The sequence below is a fragment of the Teleopsis dalmanni genome, chromosome X, assembly GCF_002237135.1.
Source record: "Teleopsis dalmanni isolate 2A chromosome X, ASM223713v2, whole genome shotgun sequence".
NCBI classification, from domain to species: domain Eukaryota; kingdom Metazoa; phylum Arthropoda; class Insecta; order Diptera; family Diopsidae; genus Teleopsis; species Teleopsis dalmanni.
This window is the reverse complement of record NC_051848.1, coordinates 1,798,583-1,811,682: the sequence shown is the minus strand read 5'-3', so window position 1 is coordinate 1,811,682 and position 13,100 is coordinate 1,798,583. Positions and strand designations below refer to the sequence as shown.

The 13,100-nt window shown below is 31.7% G+C and overlaps 2 protein-coding genes across 2 annotated transcripts; both read left to right on the top strand.

Annotated features, from left to right (window-relative positions):
• The first annotated feature begins 3,445 nt into the window (after window positions 1–3,445).
• LOC119687338 (methionine aminopeptidase 1D, mitochondrial) lies at window positions 3,446–5,205 on the top strand. The gene is made up of 4 exons (XM_038101623.1): window positions 3,446–3,661; window positions 3,721–3,937; window positions 4,001–4,454; window positions 4,522–5,205. Exons 1-4 carry the CDS (start codon window positions 3,567–3,569, stop codon window positions 4,710–4,712), a joined length of 957 nt encoding a protein of 318 aa, XP_037957551.1. The 5' UTR covers window positions 3,446–3,566; the 3' UTR covers window positions 4,713–5,205.
• A 5,325-nt stretch (window positions 5,206–10,530) lies between these two features.
• LOC119687337 (eukaryotic translation initiation factor 3 subunit H) lies at window positions 10,531–12,522 on the top strand. Its single transcript, XM_038101622.1, has 3 exons — window positions 10,531–10,665; window positions 10,967–11,644; window positions 11,832–12,522. The coding sequence occupies exons 1-3, from the start codon at window positions 10,588–10,590 to the stop codon at window positions 12,090–12,092; spliced, it is 1,017 nt and encodes a 338-aa protein (XP_037957550.1). The 5' UTR covers window positions 10,531–10,587; the 3' UTR covers window positions 12,093–12,522.
• Window positions 12,523–13,100: the final 578 nt, after the last annotated feature.

Here is a 13,100-nt window from a genome sequence, read left to right as displayed (position 1 = left end):
AAATTTCCAATATTCTTACCATTCCTTTTAATTCCGTGTTCATTTTAATTTTATAATATTTTTATAAAAATATATTTGATTTATATGCACATATACAAGATTTGCTGTTTGTCAAAACAAAACATTTGACAGATTGCAACAGTGATGCCAATGACTCGCGTGGCCAACATGCATTTTTTGCCGTACTTGCGAGCCACCGAAAAGGCCTTATATACTTAATCATCGCTCCCAATATTATTTCATCTTAATTAATATTAATTTTATATAGGTATTCTTTTAGTATGTTTCCATTGCCTTCATTAAAACAGTTTATTTGGTCGCTAAATGAAGTGAAAATTTGGGCCGCTTATGCAATTGATTAACTGTACAAAAAACTTTCGTACTTTCCAACTTATATAAATTAATAATAAATAAATAAATTAAGGGAATCACCCCAAAAATATTGAATTGTAAAATATTTTTTCCAAAAAGAAAAATAATTTAATTTGACATAATTAACACATAAAATGAACTGTAAACATACTAAAAACAACAAGTCAAACAAATAAAAGGAAAGTATTTTTTAATAAGTTTGTATTTTATAAAAAAAATTAATATTCAATAAATTAATTTCTGCTAACGACACAAAACGAAATAAACGAAATGTAAACAAACAAAATTTCTCCTAGAACTTTCACACAAACTTGTTTCATATGCATAAATCAACTAATGCGAATGGAAACGACCAAATCTCAATGTGATTAATATAAATTGATTTATCTGTAGTATTAAATAAAATCAACGGTAAAAGATATTTTTGGATATATCGGTAAAATAATTTTCGTAATATAACTTATTTTATATTATTATGTAAAAAATTTTAAATTTTTTCATTATTAGGCCCTTTCGGTGTCTCGCAAATATGGCAAGTATGGCTCGCAAGTAATGCATGCTGGCCTATATTGGCCACGCGAATCATTGGTATCACTGTTCCAATCTGTCAAGTGTTATGTTTTGACAATTAGCGAAAATAGCATAATGCAAGCAAATTACATTTTCTATAAAAATAAATAATTAACATAGATTGAAAATTAAAATGAATATAAAATTAAGAGGAATGGGAAAGATGTTGAAAATTTCAAAATAAAACACTAAATTGTTTCTTTTTTTTCCAATTTTTAAATTTATGAAATTTTTGAATTCTGTTTGAATTTTTATTTACATATAAATTTTGACATATGAGGTCTGTTCCACGAGCTACTCATAGTAAAACATGAGTAAAACAGAAGTAAAATTTACACAAAAATATTTGAAAATTTGCTGGTGGAACGCGTTTGTGTATACACAGTGTTTACTCAAAGTTACTATGAGTAGCTCATGGAACAGACCTATGATTGCAATATTCGTTGGAATGAAATTTTGACATATGATTACAATATTCGTTCCAATGAACGTTCACAATAGTGCGCTTATTGCGTAACACTTTTTTTTACTGACCGTTGTGTGTGGCCGAGGTAGAGGAAAAAGTGTTGCTGTTTTTCATACGTTTCGGCCAGTGTAGGGCAGCAACTTGCTAGTTTTTGCCGTACTTGCGAGCCACTGTTTTCAATTAATGAAATGTTGTTAATATCCGTACTAAGCTTTGAAGTGTAAAATGAAATGATTCAAAGAAGAGTAAATTTCCTGTTTTTTTTTTGTTTTTTTTTAACGAGGACACAAAAGCATCGTTAGGCTAAGTCAATGTGAAACTTTAATCCGCGAAAAACATGTCCTCATGTCCGGACGGAGAGTCCCTCCTGGAACTACCGTTAGGTATTACGTCAGAAAGGCGCTCAGCTCAAATCGTTAGTTATGTCATCTGAGTTCGTAACTGTCCTATTTCTTGGGGTAAGACCTCTTTTGTGGCGTGTTCGCTGGAAGAAGCCGTTCAATGGCTCTAAGTTGAGTCATGATCTTCGTAACAGCGGTCGATATCAATTGCCGTGTATCCGGCGAATTAATCATCTTCAAAATTAAATTTTCCTGGCAGATGCGCTCGCCAATAGCGTCACTCATCTCTGCTCTGGTTTCAGAGATGAGAGGACAGGAAAAAACAGCGTGGTTTGCATCCTCAACGACCCCTTCACAGCTGGGACAAAATGGATCTTCTTCGTGTTTGAAGCGATAAAGATACTGTTTAAAGACTCTATGTCCGGTTAGTATCTGAGTGAGATGGAAATCCACCTGTTCATGCGTCCTGTGTACAGAGTATGTGTCCACCTCCCTTTCATCGAGTCATTCCACCGTTGTTGCCATGTGAGCATGGTAGTGCTGCTTGCCTCATCCTTCAGCAATCTACTGAGGTCATGCGAGGGTTGACACATGGCCTAATGAGCGCATGCTTCAGTGTCAAACCGGGAGCTAAGCAGAAGATATTCTCAACTGCCTTTACAACCGAACTTAACAGGACGAATCAAAGATCGTGCTTTAAAGCTTGCCAGATTTTAACGGGACGGGGCAGATGACGTTTAAGCCTGAAAACCGTCTCGATCAGATTTCACTCTAGCCCATATTGGTAACAGAATACTCATCCACCAGCCCATGTCATCATTTCCAATTATTTTCTATTGTCCAGTATGCCATAATCAGGATCTTACTGGTATCGATCCTGATGCCTATTCTTATAGGCTTCCTCCGTTATCTTATTTAGTGTGTAGATTATGGTGCAATAGCCGCCCCTAACATGAGGTACAGTCGCTGCGCACTTCCTTTTCCCTCATTGGTACTGCAGCTACTCCTTGTATGGAGATCAATCACTGGCACTTACAACTCCCTCGTTGGCGCATCAACCTCTCTCAACAAAAGAAGCCGATATTGTGTGCTTGTGTGTCCCTCGTTGCCATCCCGTGATGGTGGACGCTTAGTTGGAGCCGGCATCTACTCGGCTCAGCTCAGGAGCTTCTCAGGGTTTCTGTGACCTTTTAAGCCACATCCTCCGACGCCTGGCTTCATTTTAGTCGCCTCATACGACAGGCATGCCTTACTGCGGAAATATTCTGACCCCTATCCTGCAGGAGTGTGTGTGTGTGTGTGGATATCTACAAAAATCTAATCAAACACGAAATTGAACGTACAAGACTGTCAAAAAATTAAATATTTTGTTGTCCATCAGTTTGTGTTACAAAGTTCGAAAATATTTGAAAATATTTGATGTGAAAAATGAATTGTACCTAATTATTTAAGTAAAAACATCATCCATATGGATTTATATTCCACATTCATTTCAATTATTTATTATTATTTACGATCCATACACTTCCCATGTATACATTTGAAATTGAAAATATTTTTAATTATTTAAAATTAAAATCTTTGTTGTCCTCTTTGTTGATCTTTGTGTTTTGCTGCCATATTATATAAAATTCAGGGTATCAATATTTCACACTAATGTTAAATTCTAAACTAGTGGCATCACTACAACCATTCAAGTGTCAACATTTTAATTTTGTACGTTTTGAATTTCGCAGGCTGGGAATGTCAACATGACGTAAAGCAGAAAATCATTTGATTAAGGTTCTTGTTTGTTTGAAGGTATATAAATTATAAAAATGATATCTTGCCGACAAATCTTACCAAATTTGTGCAGAGCCGTTGTGAAAAAAAACACGCGAAGAGGGTTTTTTAAGCTGAGTAAAAATAAGAAGTGGGTAAGCATTCTAATTGCAGAAAAGAAGTAACATGAAAGAAATATTTGTTTTGCAGAGATTTTGGCGCTTGTAATGTAGTGGAGATAGGTGAAGTTTCGCCAGAACGAGCAGTCCCCGATCACATACGTAAACCAGAATATTATTTTCAATTTATGAGACCGGGAAGTACGTTAGGCGTACCAGAAATAAAAAATCACGAGCAAGTTCATCGTATGAGAAGTAGCTGCAAACTAGCAGCACGCATATTAGCCAGCTGTGAGCATCTTGTTCAGGTAATCTTTTATGAACATTAATTGTATTCTTCTATACATAAAAAATTTATATTTAATATTAAGAAAGGTACGAAAACTGATGAAATTGATGCTTTCGTGCATGATCAAATCATAGCTGCAAATGCTTATCCATCGCCTTTGCGTTATGCAGGATTTCCAAAATCAATTTGTACTTCAGTAAACAATGTTGCTTGTCATGGCATACCTGATAATAGAGCATTATTGGATGGTGATATGATCAATGTAGATATAACTGTATTTTATAATGGTTACCATGGAGATTGCTCTAAGACATTTTTGGTGGGAAACGTCGATGAACGTGGTCGCTATCTTATAGAGTGTACGGAGAAATGTTTGAAAAAATGTATTGAACTTTGCGCACCTGGTGTGCCTTTTAGTGCAATTGGACGACTTATAACACAATACTGTAAAGAAAAGGATTTAGGTGTACTACCCGCGTTTAGTGGTCATGGCATTGGAAGTTATTTTCATGGCCCGCCAGAAATCTGTCATTATAGTACGTAAATTCATTTTTTGCTCTTCAAAATATTATTTTTAAAAAATTTGTATAATCATTAACATAGAAAATAATATGCCAGGTCATATGCAACCTAATATGACGTTTACAATAGAACCCATTTTAACATTAGGTGGGCCCGATATTGAAATACAGGAAGATGGCTGGACAGCAATGACTGTAGATGGTGCTCGCAGTGCTCAGTTTGAACACACTGTGCTTATTACGGAGCAAGGTGCAGAAATTTTAACAATCTGAACTGCTTGTTTAATATAAAAAGAGTTAAATTTGCTTTCTCGACTATTTAAAGCATTTAAAGTTAACATCATATATTTTAATCTTTTTAATTAATAATTGTGATTTGTATCCCTAAGTACAAAAAGTGTTCATTATGATTGCTACAGATTTCATTTTATGTTTGAAAGAAAACTACGCGTGTGTAATAAAAAGGAAATATAAACAATTTTATGTTCGTAACCCTGCAAATCAAAAGTGAACTATTCAATGAATTGAAAACAATATTTTTCCCAATACATACCAGAGACATGTGTGTTGGGAACGTGATTTTCTCCGTTTTCCTAACGAACAGTATAACTGCAATAACTTCTTTTAGCATAATTTGGAAATCGGATCGAACAGCTTATGGGATAAATCCAGATGCTTCTCGAACAAACTTCAAATAATATTAATGATCAAGATAAAGCATTGCCTTGAAAAGTTATCATAACTAAAGTGAAACTCACTAAGTAAGTATCGCTTCGTTGTTTTTGTTTATCGATTTAATATAAATTTTTTGTGTAAAATTATAGTTTACTTTAATATATCTTAGAATATCTACTACTTCGACATAAATATTTTTATTAATAATATTATTGAAATTTAAGTTAAATGATTTTCTAGAAAAATTGATTATTATCAGTTCTAGAAGCGCACATCATTTGTTTGAATATAAATAAATATGTAGCGCAAGCTTTACATTTCATTCTTGGTTTATTAGAAATAATGTGCCCTCAATTAAAAATTATCATCATTTCCTAACAGTAACGTATTTGATCATCAGTGATATCGATTATCAGCAACAGATTTTTATACTTCATACAAAGGTAGTGTATTTTTCGGGACTATTGTTTTCAAGAAGCATTCGCCCTAAATTGCTGGTGGGAAAGAACTATTTATTCGTGCAGCAAAAACTATCTTAACCTAATCGAGGTATGAATATAGATACAAGTAGTTGTCACCTCTAAATATTCTTGTGTTAAGTGTGTATCACAACCGCAGTCCTTCGTTGCTCTATTAAAGCACTGTTGTTTTATAACTTCTAATTTATGATTTTAAAGGTGTAGCTTACGTTCAACCTTTCTAGCAAGTTTTGTAAGTCTTTTATGTGTTTAGCAGAAGTCGCATTTTAACTAAAGTAAATGTGATGTTCAACACTAATGTTGGAGTTTCACCGTTCAGTTTAGTGCACATTTCCCTCGACCTATTTATAAAATTGTTCAATGTTGCTGATTATGGTGATACATTTGTTTGTTGTTTAGATGTACTATATCTCCCAAACAATTTCTTTATCAGGAGGGATAAGAGAAAGTATAATAAGCCTATAAAAATGTTTATGAACAATTATCAATGGAGTGTGCTGAATATTATGATAAGATACGCCAGAAAACGATTTTATTATCTGCATGAAGTTAACATCGAACTAACAGAGGTCTAGAAACATGAACCGAAAAAAATTATAAGATTTATTATTAATCTTAATCTGAATCCGGATTAGAGTAGAAAATTACTAAATAAATCTGTAACAATCCCGTGGCTGAAGCTTTGTGAGGGCCACTAAATTATGTATTATTTATTAAATTTATGTAGGTTTCTAAAAGTCAACAGTTCTCGCATGTTAATGTAAAATTTCGTTACTTGTTAATGTGTTATTTTGTCAATAGTTAAACTACGATTGGGACATTAATCAACAGTTGGTCGTCGGTGTTAACAAGTGGTTAATGTTCTTTCTATTTTAACACCACATCATAAAAAATTGAAACTAATTTAGATACAGAGTTAAGATTTAATTGAGCTTAGGTTAGTAGACACTGTAAGACAATTGAGCAGATGAATGACATCTTATAGAAAATAATTGCAATTAAGACACTCATCAATTGGGTTCAAGTTATTTGTAGCACAGCTGAAACCATAGCACGCATCAGGAATATATTGAATTATATAATAATATGTATGTATGTAGCCGAACCCTGCTATATAAGTTGACTCAACACAGTTAATGTAAGGAATAGGTGTAGTTTTTTTTCCTAGAATTGTTAAATCGATGACTGTTAAGAAAACAATCGCACTGTATGTTAACATACTATTCTCTTGAAGAAAATAATGGATCGGCACGTAGGACTAATAGCTTTAATTTGTATTCAACATCTCTTGCAATGTTAAATCTTTAGCATTAATTTTCAACATGTTCAAGAAACGAAGACTAGAATACTCGGTTTTGCTAATTGATGCACCATTGGTACGTATAGTTAGGTCACTAAAACAAATTCCTTAAATAACACAGGCAGGTAATGGGCGTATGAAATATTGAATATTAACATTCCTATAAGTTTCTGTTTTTTTTTTTTAAATTTCGTGTTAGTTTTCTATAACGATTAAATATTAATAAATAACCTTATTTATAAAAACTAAAAAAATAAACTTTTTACAAATTTTACCGCTAATTTTATGAAATAATAAAAAGTGATGAATCTGCTAACAATCATTCAACTAAACATACTTTTTTGAGTGAATTTTTTCTCAAATTTCTTATAACATAATACTTCTGTTCTACGAGCTACTTGTAGTAACTTTGAATAACTCTGTGTATATACAACCGCGTTCTACTAGTAAATTTTCGAGTAAATAAGAGCAACTGAGAGAGCGCAACATCCCATCTTTCAAGTAAAATTTGTGTTAATGTGTGGATCAGCTGTTTTGGTTTGCATTTAAATTTAATATTTTATTATACAACACAGAACTAAGTAATACAACGCAACCAAAATATAATACATACTTCGAGGTAGTGAATTTATTGTTATATAAATGAAGAAAACGAAAATGTATAAAGATTATATACGAGATGTTGTTTGAAAATAAGACGACATGGTGTACAAAAGTCATTTCCGTAACTCGCGGAGTCTTCTTAATTATTTAGCTATAAAATTTCCCTCTTCAGCAACAAACCGCTGCGATATCCTATTAATAAATTTATCATTTATTTCTTACCAATTTGCAATTGCAGAAAAGTTGTTGGTGAACATGGTACAACAATTTTTCTTCCCTCAATTATGTCTGTTATAATAACAAAAAATAAAATTTTATTTGATTTAAATTTAATTTTTATATTAAACGTAATTACAAACAGAATTTTAACTCAATAAAATAAGAAGTATTTAAAAATATTTGCACTTATTATTATAAAATTTTTTATATCTGTTTTGGTTTTCAAAAAAACAGCTGTTCTCGCCAGACTCTTCACAATCTGTTCCATGAAAATTTGTATAGAGAGCGTAATCTGGTACTTTATTTGTGTTATGTTCTTAGTTTGTACTTTACATGTGTTTTACGCGAGTTTTACTACGAGTATCTCGTAGAACAGACTTAATATATTCAAGACAAGCTGTGATAAATGATCACAACTAATCGTTCGATAATATATTATTGTTACCGATAACTTATAATGTATCGATAGCACATCATACCTAAAAGTATATGTAAATAATCATTGATTCATGCATATCTTTCGAATAAAACTTTAATTTCTACTTATCAAATATTTGTTTCAAAATTTCAATAATTATAAAACATACATTGAGCCGAAGAAACTGTTAACTGTACCTATTGTACTATATGTTATGTATTTATTGTACTTGCTACTTCTCTTTAAGTTTCTTATATCACCGCGGTCTGTAACATTTTATAAATATTTCTTAGAGTGCTTTATAAATAATTTAAAAAAATTAAAAATTAATGATCGAAAATATTAGCTTTTTAATCTTTTCTTGTTATTTTGCTATGCACTTAAATAAATAAAATTATAAAAATTTATATCGTTTTTTACGATATTAGTTTTTAAGAAAATATTTGAAACGGTTCTTCCAAAAAATAATAATATTTTTTCGTTCTGCACTACGTTTGTAATAAAAACTTGTAAAAAAAACTTTTGTTAGTTACATGCACTTTTTATAACAATCAAATTCTTTTTTTTGACACCAAGTAAAATGATACCCTTTTTTTCTAAAAACGAAATTGTGTTTTATTATTCAGAAAGAGGTCGAGAAGTAGTGTACTACAACAACAAAAATTTTTTTTGTATTACTTTAATTGGATTTATTGTTGATCATATAGCTGTTTCTAAGAACTAGGTACTGTATTAAATTTGATGTTCAATTTGTTTCTGTTATCTGAATATCCCTATAATCTGAATTTTCTTTAATAATCTGTATTAGCAAATTTTGTATTAGCGCTCAGAACTCACGGGTGAATTCAAAACTAATATGACCTGGCTTGGCATGTGAATGAAATAAAAGACCCTAGATATTTATAAAAACTGTTATAAAAAAGTACATAAAGATTTTTTTATGCAATTACTAATGCCATATGTCGTGTTATTCTATTCAAGCTCTTCAATTCAAAGAAATCGTTATGGATGATTAATTGTTTCTTTCACTTAACTTCGTATGACTTAGGATAGCAATTGTATGTGTTGCTTTACGAATCATCAAAATTTTAAAATAAGTGACGTCTTCTGCAAAATAATACATATTTTTTTAACGTGTCATCAATACATTAATAACAACAACCCAATCCACTACACATCTTAAGTTTTATTATCTTTAGTGCTTTTTTTTTTTAAAGCGACGCACGCGCAAATATCGACTCCATCAATGTATTTCAAATATGTTCACATTTTGCTGATTGATCAAAATGTATGCAATTTTATGAGTTTTTAATTTTTTTTTCGAATGAACAACTCATCCTATCGCTGCTTAATTTTTTTTTATTCAATAATTAACATCGTCTTCTAAGAATATTGAAAATTTATTTGCGTGCAAATCAAAGCATTCGCAATTTTATGACTTATGCCTTAAAAAAAATAATTTTGCTTGAATTTTTTGTATTCAATAACTTACTTAAATAGTTTTTTTTACAAAAACTTATCTATTAAATATCTTCATATGTCATTAGATCGTTTATAGAATAATTTTAAAACATTTTGAAAACTAATTAAAACATATGTAATATTGCGAGATGAAGTATTTACTAATACTTTTATGTAAATCGCTTTGTGTGAAGTTTGGTAAGAACCACTAGTGCCGCGCAAATAAACAATAAAAAATTTAAATTCAAACCAAAACAGCTGCTTCACACATCAACACAAATTTTACTTGAAATAAAATGTCCTACAGGGATGTTGCGCTCTCTCAGATGCTCTCATTTACTCGAAAATTTGCTTGTGGAACGCGCTTGTGTATACACATTGTTACTCAAAGTTATTAAAAGTAGCTCTTGGAACAGACCTAATATCTATATGTTGCTTACTTAAGCAACATAAATAAGTTCATAAATATGTTTCGTAAGATCGTAAGAAAAATGTTCAGAGTATTTTTCGAACATCAAAAAGAAGTGAGACTTTTTAAAGTCTATTTATCCTACTATTTCGTAAAATTTAATTTTTTGATATTGAACGGAAATAATTCGTATATGTGCATATAGTTTATTTATGCATTTGCTTTAAAATTTGTCGTAAGATCGTAGCAGAAATGTTTGGATTATTTTCCGGACATCAAAACAGATCCAATTTTGTAAGGATTTAAACTCTATCCTACTAAATCGTTATCTTTAATTATTTTTTGCTGCATAGTGAACTCAAACAATTTTTTCTTAAAAACCAAATTATGTGCGAACATTGCAGTTTACCAAGGTGGCTTCGTGTTTGTTGTAAGATCGTAGGAAAATTTTTCGAAACTGTTTTTCTGGCAGCACTCGCGACATTTTTGGCATTTTTAGCATTTTTCCCAATAACCATTTTGCATTCACTGTAGTTTCGCAGCCAACTTCGTTTCATAATCTCTTTTTTTTTTATAAGTCCAAGATGGCAAATCGTGGTGGAAATCGTAATCGTAGTGAGGAACCAGAGAATGCAATTGCATACGTACAATGTGATGGTTTAGTAAGTATAATTGATAAACATAAACAAATACAATATTTCCAGAAACCTTTCATCTACAAAAACTATGAGTGAAGCAAGTTATTCATTAACAAACCAGCCGCCGTCAGCTAAAACGTCTACTCTCCTGCATGCTCACATGTAGAGTGCGACACATTTGTATACATTAATAATTTTAAAATGATTTTTTTTTTAATTAAATAAACATCGCGTTTTTTTTAGTGATTCTAAAACTATTTTGCGGTTTTTATGGTGTTTATTTACGAAATTTGTTTATTTTCTTTTGAATTTTTGCTTATTTCAGGCAGTTATGAAAATGGTGAAACATTGCCATGAGGAGTCAAGTAACATGGATATGGCGCAGGGCGCATTACTTGGTCTTGTTGTCGACAAATGCTTAGAAATCACTAACTGTTTTCCTTTTCCCAAAAGTGGAGATGAGAATATGGACGAAGAAATGTATCAACTTACAATGATGCGAAGGTTAAGAAGGGTTAACGTAGATCATTTCCATGTCGGCTGGTATCAGAGTTCGGACGTTGGCAATTTTCTTTCAATGGCCTTACTAGAATCACAATACCATTACCAAACTAGCATAGAGGAATCCGTTGTAGTCATCTATGATACACAAAAATCTGCACGAGGATTTTTGTGTTTAAAAGCATATCGCTTAACGCCACAAGCGATACAAATGTACAAGGAAGGTGATTTCACGCCCGATGCCTTACGGAACCTGAAAGTTGGCTATGAATCACTTTTTGTAGAAATACCTATTGTAATTAAAAACTCTCCATTGACAAATATAATGATGAGTGAACTAAACGAAATGCTGCCAGAAGAACAGGGACACAACTTCCTAGACTTAGGTACTGCATCTGTATTAGAAAATCATATGCGGTGCTTAATTGAACGCGTAGATGAACTCTACCAAGAATCTATACGCTACAATAAATACCAACAAGTGGTATTTAAGCAAGAAACGGTGAGTCAAATTAAAAATTAAATTTTATTTGCATACATATTATTAGCCATTTATTAATTTCCTTTCCTTTATTAATTTTCCTTTTAAAACAAAAGGTTTCAGTTGTTCTCATTCATTAAAAATAAATACTGAAATTTCAGTCAAGCAAGCCTTAAATACTAATACGATAAATAATTTTTTTAAATAGGAAAAGCATCGTGCCTTAGCCAAACAAGCTGCAGATAATGCAGTTCGTATATCAAAGGGCGAATCACCAGTACCAGAAGATGAAGTGCTCAAATTATTCCGACCACTGCCTGTGCCACACAGGCTTAACGCCACTATTACATCTGGTTTAATAAACACTTATTCGCAGCATATATCACAATTCTGCTCTCAATCATTAGCTAAATTATTTATAACACAATCACTGCAGCACGCCAAGGAGTCCAAATCCAACGCCAAATAAACTCAAACGTCTTAAAGAAAGATAGAATCGCCAGAATTCAAGTTAATTGCGTCAAAGAAAAGAAATATTTTTGAGGTATTCGTATTTTTATTTACTTATAATATTTTAAATTATTTTTCAGCATTAATTAAGCAATTCTAAAAATAAAATATTCAATTATTTAAAAAATTTTTTTTCAAATTATCCAAAATTTTAATTTTATAATCGCTAAGCCTTTCTATATTTGGCAAATAATAGTAAATTATTATTATTTATAGTAAATTTAGTTTTATTTTATGTGTATCATTATTTTACAAATATTCAATTTCAATAATTAAATTTACTGGGCTATACTTTATATAATTTTTAATTCTTTAAATATATTTATGTATAAAGAACACTTTTATAATTACTGAAAAAATAAATCTTAAAAATATTTCATTTCTACATGAAAAAACACTTTTATTTAATTAGTTAGTTAGTTAGTTGCGGTGGAGAGAGGATGAATCCTCCTTAAATAGCTAAGGATGACAGCCGTTTTGAATCCATTTCAATCATTTCATTTCTTCAAGTATTGGTAGACACGCACTACATGAGGTACCACAGGGAAGGCCAAGTCTAGCTCCATGCCGTCCTATAGACCAGTGACCCGTAAAGACAGATATTAGCTTAGAAACCTCAGATTTGTTTCTACAGATTAAGTCAGAGGTTCTATATTTGGAATAGATGGGCTAAGTAGCCCTTGACCTGGCTGCTGAGACAGTAAGGGTCCACTCACTATTTGCCTGTCGCAAAAAATTGTCACAAATCAGCCTACGCCCGTAGCTGACAGGGGCAGGGATCGAAATAGGAGTATCCGTGGAAGAGGCGCCTAACTTAGTAAGCTCGTCAGCGTGCTCATTTCCCACAATATTAGAATGGCCGGGAACCCATACTAGAGTAACCTTGGACCTCTCACTTAGTTCACTGATAATTTCCTTACTTTAATTCCTTATTTAATTAACTTGGATATAAATATATATTATTACA

What these genes read in the sequence shown, in the direction of transcription:
- LOC119687338 (XM_038101623.1), top strand. Translation starts at nt 3,567, where the DNA reads ATGATATCTTGCCGACAAATCTTACCAAATTTGTGCAGAGCCGTTGTG. An exon ending in AAGCTGAGTAAAAATAAGAA is followed by an intron (nt 3,662 to 3,720) that starts GTGGGTAAGCAT and finishes TTTGTTTTGCAG; the next exon opens with AGATTTTGGCGCTTGTAATG. An exon ending in GCCAGAAATCTGTCATTATA is followed by an intron (nt 4,455 to 4,521) that starts GTACGTAAATTC and finishes TCATTAACATAG; the next exon opens with AAAATAATATGCCAGGTCAT.
- LOC119687337 (XM_038101622.1), top strand. Translation starts at nt 10,588, where the DNA reads ATGGCAAATCGTGGTGGAAATCGTAATCGTAGTGAGGAACCAGAGAAT. An exon ending in ACGTACAATGTGATGGTTTA is followed by an intron (nt 10,666 to 10,966) that starts GTAAGTATAATT and finishes TGCTTATTTCAG; the next exon opens with GCAGTTATGAAAATGGTGAA. An exon ending in TGGTATTTAAGCAAGAAACG is followed by an intron (nt 11,645 to 11,831) that starts GTGAGTCAAATT and finishes TTTTTTAAATAG; the next exon opens with GAAAAGCATCGTGCCTTAGC.